The sequence below is a fragment of the Podarcis filfolensis genome, assembly GCF_964270895.1.
Source record: "Podarcis filfolensis genome assembly, chromosome: 8".
NCBI classification, from domain to species: Eukaryota; Metazoa; Chordata; class Lepidosauria; order Squamata; family Lacertidae; genus Podarcis; species Podarcis filfolensis.
Window position 1 is genome coordinate 82,668,913 of NC_139611.1, and position 7,213 is coordinate 82,676,125.

The following is a 7,213-nucleotide window of genomic DNA, read 5'->3' on the forward strand; positions in this document are numbered from 1 at the left end:
AATAAGAAACAAAATGTATAAGGAAGCTAATATAACCAACAGTAGTGGTAAATGAATACAGACAGACAACAAGAATTGTATAAACATGAGGACTTATTTGTTTATGGATACACTATGGACAAATATGGGAAATGAATAACAATATATAAAATGGAAGAAAATAATGCGATAAAATTATATGTGATATAAAAAACCAGAAGAAGGAAGGAGGGAAGTCAGCTCTGAAGAGCAAGTCTAAATGTAAAATGTAATACAGTATTTGTATGTGGAGTATCTAATTGAAAAACTAATAAAGATTATTTGAAAAGGAAAAGGAAAGAAAAAAGAAACAGTGATGAATCAGTTAGAGCTAGAATTGATTCACAGTGGTTTGAGCAACGAAAGCTTGCAAGCCTGTATTCCTACTAGGCTAAAGACCCCAGCTCTTCTCTGTCATGAAATGGGATATGGAAGAAGGGGAACAGCCTGCAGCCATCAGTGGGGTGGTCCATCCGCCTGGATCTCCACTGAGCTCTTGCGGAAGCCACAGCAAAAGGATCACAGCTGGCCCCCTGTTATGTACTGAGTTGAATAGGATCCAAACTGCAGCAGTCTGATTGGTCCTAGAACAATAGGATCCAAACTGCAGCAGTCTGATTGGTCCTTGAACAATAGGATTCAGAATGCAGCAGTCTGATTGGTCCTAGAACAATGCAGCAGTATGATTGGTTGGCAGGAACCACCCAATCATGCTCCAGATATAAGTGAATCCACAACCTGATTGGCTTACAGTAGAATTCCAGAATTAGCCAATCATGTGCAGCCCATTGTGTAAATAATGTATATAAAGCAGATACTTTGAGGGGACTTTCATTCATTCCTCCTCACCACTATGAGCTGAATAAAGAACATGAAATCACTTTGCGACTCTGAGTATATTTCACCCCCTAAGATTCTCGAGGCATGAGGAAATCTCCCTCGCAAGCAAATTGCTACACGCAGCTCACAGAGCGTGGAGGGACTTTCTCTGTTTCAGTCACACTTCCCTCTCAGAACAATTTCACAACTCTCAGCGTTTGGTCACCGTGAGAGTTGCCAACTTTTTAATTGAAAACAACAACATTTGCGCTGTGTTCACACGATGGGCTTTCATGAGCAAAAAAAACACCCCTCTATCAGAAGAGGGGCTTTGGGCCAATTAACAAGATCTGGGCCTAAATTGGTTACACACTGTTGCAGGAAAACTCCCCCCCCCCCCAATCATTCAGTTTGTACAAACTTCACACACACTCACACTCACACACGACATACACTACGCTTCTGTTATAAATTCATAGAACATGAACCATACATCGGATCTGCACTGTTCCACTTTTATTTTACTCCATGAAGGAAGGACTATAAAATGGGGAAGGTCTGATACAGGGCAGCCATAATCCTTGAGCATACCAGTACACCCACAGGAGCCCTGCCCAGTTGCTATGCCAACCCTGATGGTCCTAGACAGAAGACCGTCAAGATCACAAAGAACTTGCATATGGGAGTGGATTCAGCATGGACTGGAACAAAGGACAATGATCAGCTCTTCCCTCTGGGGGCAGGAAACTGCAAACTCACTTTTGTCCTCTGGAAAGTACTCATGGGGAGGGGGAAAGGAGGAACCGGACAGGTGACAAGACACTCAGGTTACCACCACAACTCCTCCCTCAACCCCTCCTTTTCGTGATGTAGTTGTGATGTAGTCTTAGGGGTGTAGTTTGAGGGATTAAGGTAAAAGGTAAAGGTACCCCTGCCCGTACGGGCCAGTCTTGACAGACTCTAGGGTTGTGCGCTCATCTCACTCTAGAGGCCGGGAGCCAGCGCTGTCCGGAGACACTTCTGGGTCACGTGGCCAGCGTGACGAAGCTGCTCCAGCGAACCGGCACCAGAGCAGCACACGGAAACGCCGTTTACCTTCCCGCTATAAAGCAGTACCTATTTATCTACTTGCACTAGCTTTCGAACTGCTAGGTGGGCAGGAGCTGGGACCGAACGACGGGAGCTCACCCCGCCGCAGGGATTCGAACCGCCGACCATGCGATCGGCAATTGAGGGATTAGTAACTAATAAAAGTTGGGGTCTTCTTTTGTTCTGGGCTTCCATTTTGCTTCATCTTCTTGCGGGTGGGAATCCTGTCGCGACAGTCTTCACTAAAGGCCAAGCCTACAGGCTGCTGTTTTGCTCCAAGTTATCCTGGTTGGTGTCTTTGTTTTTGTCCAAGGGAGCCCTCAGATTTTTCCGTTAACAATACTCAGCAATTATACTATTTTCTAAGTATGCCTTGAAGTGCATGAGGCTGTCACCAGGAATTTGAATTCACTCGAGGGTTGGGTTAGATCCAGAATGCACAGATGACTTGTCTTTTTTATATGCTCTTCGCTGTTAAACCTTCTGTTTTTGCCTCTCCCTTCTTTGAAATCTGCTTGGGTCTTCGAAGCGTGTCGACTAATGTGTGGTGGGGGAAACTGTGGCTTGCTCTCCCTTTTAGATCTGCCTCTGCAAATATTTGAGGAAACTCCTTAAAAACAGCCTGTTGATGGTTCTTGACTCCAGTCCGCCTTGCAGATATATAGAGTTGGTTCCCTGATGCGCTTCAGGGGGTGTCATGAAACAGGAACCCATTGGCCACAGGTGATGGCAAACATGTGTACAGATTTGAGGAAGAAGCAAGGAAGGAAATTCCTGAAATGGCAGGTGTACTGGTCCTTTTAAACCTCCAAACCGTGTCTTTTGCCAGTTTGGGATGAGTCGAATACAGACTTAATATGAAAATCACTTATCGTTTTTCTCCAAGTAGCTTAATAATAGTAATATTAATTTATTATTTATCCTCTGCCCATCTGGCTGGGTTTCCCCAGCCACCCTGGGCGGCTCCCAACAGAATATTAAAAACACGATAAAACATCAAACATTAAAAACTTCCCGAAACAGGGTTGCCTTCAGATGTCTTCTAAAGGTCAGATAGTTGTTTATTTCCTTGACATCTGGTGGGAGGGTGTTCCACAGGGCGGGTGCCACCACCGAGAAGGCCCTCTGCCTGGTTCCCTGTAACCTCACTTGCTCGCAATGAGGGAGCCACCAGAAGTCCCTTGGCGCTGGACCTCAGTGTCCAGGCTGAACAATGGGGGTGGAGACGCTCCTTCAGGTATAGCTTGCTTGGCTTGGCTTCCCGGGGTCTTCACTCACCTCCTGAGGTACAACTGGAGGTGTCAGAAATTGAACCCAAGAATTTTGTGTGCATTAGCTGGCTGTGATCCAACTAAGCTGTTTGCAAAGAAGGTGGGAGGGAGGGCAGGGAACTTGCCCAAAGCAGCCAGGGGTTCCTTTCAGGCACCCACATGGTACTGGGCTGGAAGCAGCTGCTGCTGTCCCCTTTTCCTTTTTTAATTTTTTTTATTCAAAATTAAAACAAAACATATTATCCAGAAACATATCATCCTTATTTTTTTCCCCATTTGTCCTCCCTCCCTCCCCCCACCCGCCCACACAAAACCCACCCACCCCCACCCCCACCCCCCAGCTTCCCTCAGTTCCAGTCTTTGATTTCTCTGAGAATGCTGTTTTCTGTATGTTACAAAGTTCTATAGATCCTCAAACTATTTAGCTGATTATTATCAATAAAAAGTTTGTGAATGTTTATTCAAACCCAGCCAAGGAGTCCAGTTCGCTTTGTTGCGTCTTCAGATACTTTGTAAAGGGTTCCCATTCATCTTTAAAGTCACAGTTATCCTTGACCCGTAGCTTATATGTCAGTTTTGCCAATTCTGCATAGTCCATCAATTTTTCTTGCCATGATTCTTTAGTTGGAGTTTCTTCAGTCTTCCATCCTTGTGCTATTAGAACTCTCGCGGCCGTTGTCGCATACATGGAGATGTTTTTCAGCTTTTTTGGCAGATCTTTCCCTACAATCCCTAACAAAAATGCTTCAGGTTTTTTAACAAATGTTAAAATGGAACATTTTCTTCAATTCGTTGTATATCATTTCCCAAATTTTTTAAATTACATTACAATCCCACCACATATGATAAAATGTCCCCTCCTTTTCCTTACACTTCCAACATATATTTGAACTAGTTTTATACATTTTCCCTAACTGCACTGGTGTCGTGTACAATCTGTACATCATCTTCATGCAATTCTCCTTCAATAGGGAACAATCTGTAAATTTTAAATCAGTTTTCCATAATTTTTCCCAATCTTCCATCATAATAATATGACCTACATCTTGTGCTGCTTTCCCCCTCTCCTGACTCTCTCTTCTCTTCCGCCACAGATCCGGGCTTACATTGGGGGCATCAACCCTGACCACATTGAGAATGAGGACATGAAAGCCTTCCGATTCAGTGCCTTCAACCCCATCGTGGACCCGTGGCTGTTCATCATTTTCCGCAAAACCGTCTTCCGCAGCATCCGGAACTTTTTCTACTCCCAGTTCTGGTGGCCCTGGTGGTCCAGGACGCAGAAAGCATCTGCCACACTCGGGACGCAGGACGGCATCCCTTTCCAAGACTATTCCGCATGCTGAGAGCCAAAGTCACCCTACGGACGGGGAGCTTCCTGGCAGTGGGCGCAGAGGGACGGGGTGACGACTCAGAGGAGGAGCTGAAATGATGTCCCACCTGCAGAGCATCTCCACAAGGATCCAGGAACTGGTGGGGTTAGGTTGGAGCAGGTGCGGGTGGTGGCGAAGGAGCAGGTCTTTGGAGGGGAGAGATTCTTTTCCCCTACAATGGCATCCCCCATAGGGAAATTTCCAGGAGGACACGGGAAGTGCCCAGTTGGTCCGTCCAGCTCAGGAATGTCTCGACACTGATTGGCAGATGCTCTCCAAGGTTTCAGACAGGAGACAATTCCAGCCCTACCGGGAGATTCTGCTACCTGGGACCTTGAACATGCAAAGCGGGTGCTCTATATCTGGGGAGCGATGCCCCTTTCCATAGGGATGCTCTGCTTTGCGTTTCCTCATTGGTTAAAAAGGACTGGAGATCAGATTAAAAGGGCGCCTGTAATTCAAGCACCGAGAGGGCAAAACAGAGGAAGAGGATGGAGAGAGAGAGAGAGAGAAGATAAATGTGACTGTATAGCTTTGGGTTAGCCTGCATGTTGAGCAACCTGCGCCAGTCCTTGCTCTGCCTTGTTTGCTAACGTACCAAAGCGGATAATGGATATTAAGTTTGTCCAGTTTCACGCTTCTGGCGCTGATTAGCACACAGGGTTTGATTGTGAAGCTTTACTGTGAATCTTCGAAAGTGTAGAAATAAAAAGCGGCGAGTTTCTATCCAGCACGCCTGCGTGGATGTACTTTAAAATGCACGCAGACAGAGCTCAAACAGGGCCTGGCAAGTCTGCGGCTTAACTCTCACATAAACACAGCATAGGGGACGCGGGTGGTGCTGTGGGTTAAACCACTGAGCCTAGGGCTTGCCGATCAGAAGGTCGGCGGTTCAAATCCCCACGACGGAGTGAGCTCCCGTTCCTCTGTCCCAGCTCCTGCCAACCTAGCAGTTCGAAAGCACGTCAAAGTACAAGTAGATAAATAGGTACCGCTCTGGCGGGAAAGTAAACGGTGTTTCCGTGCGCTGCTCTGGTTCGCCAGAAGCGGCTTAGTCATGCTGGCCACATGACCCGGAAGCTGTCTGCAGACAAATGCTGGCTCCCTCGGCCAGTAAAGCGAGATGAGCGCCGCAACCCCAGAGTCGGCCACGACTGGACCTAATGGTCAGGGGTCCCTTTACCTTTAAACACAGCATGGAAGAAACCTTCGCCAACCTAGGATGATAGAGTTGGAAGGGGTCACCGGGTCATCTAGTCCAACCCCCTGCAATGCAGGAATCTCAACTAAAGCATCCATGACAGATGGCCATCCAGTCTCTGTCCTACAACTCCCATCAGCCCCAGCCAGCACAGCACAGCTGTGTCTGATGGAAGTTGTAGTCCAAAACATCTCCAGGGTATCAGGTTGGGGGAAAGTGTCCAAGGCGTACACAACTTTCTATTGCCATGTTGTTCAGCCAATACAAGCCAGCTAACACTCCAATCCTAAACAAGACTATTCAGAAATAAGTCCTGCTGAATTCAATGCTGCTTACTCCCGGGTAAGCAGGGTTAGAATTGCAGCCAAAATCTTTTCCCCAGAGGCTCAAAGTGGGGCGAGCCTACAAGCTATAATCCCTCTTTCCAGCTGACTTCGCCTTTCTGCTCTCCAGCCTACAGCCTTCCACTCAAAAGAGAATCAAGTTGCTAGATCATATGATTATCGGGGTGAACTTGAAAATATATGGCTAAAGTAAGGTTACCAGATGTCCCTGTTTCCCAGGGACAGTCCCCGGGTTTACAAATCAGTCCCCATACAAAATCCACTGAAGTTGAAAAGTGCCCCCAGATTCATTGAAAAAAAATCTGGTAACCTTAGGCTAAAGACCAGTGGGAGAGCTGAGCATGGCAGGATGGGGCCTCAGTGTCAACCCTGCTTAGATTGCTACTCTCCGAACGCCCGCTTTTGGAAGTAGACTGACTTGGGAGACCAAACAAAAATTTTTTTTTCCTTCCAGTAGCACCTTAAAGACCAACTAAGTTAGTTCTTGGTATGAGCTTTCGTGTGCATGCACACTTCTTCAGATACACTGAAACAGAAGTTGCCAGATCCTTCTATATAGTGAGAAGGTGGGGAGGGGTATTACTCAGAAGGGTGGTGGGAATGGGTGATTGGCAGATAGCTGTGATGAGCCTGTTGACGACTCTTAACGACTGCAATAGGTCTTACAGGAAAAAGCAAGGGGTGAGTACTTTAGGGGTGGTACTTTAGCCATATATATTGGAGAACACTTCAATCTCCCAGGACATTCTATACAAGATCTCAAAGTAGCTGTTTTACTACAAAGGAATTTCAGAAATAGACTGGAAAGAGAAGCTGCTGAATTGCAACTCATTACCAAACTTAAAACCATGGAGAGACCTGGTCTGAACAAAGACATTGGATTCTTATCTCATTATACATGACAAAGCCATTTTTCACCTTCTCACCCCTTGCTTTTTCCTATAAGACCTATTGCAGTCGTTAAGAGTCGTCAACAGGCTCATCACAGCTATCTGCCAATCACCCATTCCCACCACCCTTCTGAGTAATACCAGTTAGCAGCGAGTTTGTCCTGGTACTGCCCAGGAGCAGGGAGGTGTAATGCCCGATCCAGTTTTC

The 7,213-nt window shown here is 46.4% G+C and overlaps 1 protein-coding gene across 1 annotated transcript in view; it reads left to right on the forward strand.

The window, feature by feature from the left end:
• The window catches only part of PTGIR (prostaglandin I2 receptor), a 40,841-nt gene extending 35,538 nt beyond the window's left edge, over positions 1-5,303 (forward strand). The window contains exon 2 of the mRNA XM_083627713.1: positions 4,292-5,303. Coding sequence (XP_083483839.1) covers positions 4,292-4,543 — 252 coding nt within the window. The 3' untranslated portion in view covers positions 4,544-5,303. The remainder of the gene's footprint in view (positions 1-4,291) is intronic.
• The last annotated feature ends 1,910 nt before the right edge of the window (positions 5,304-7,213 follow it).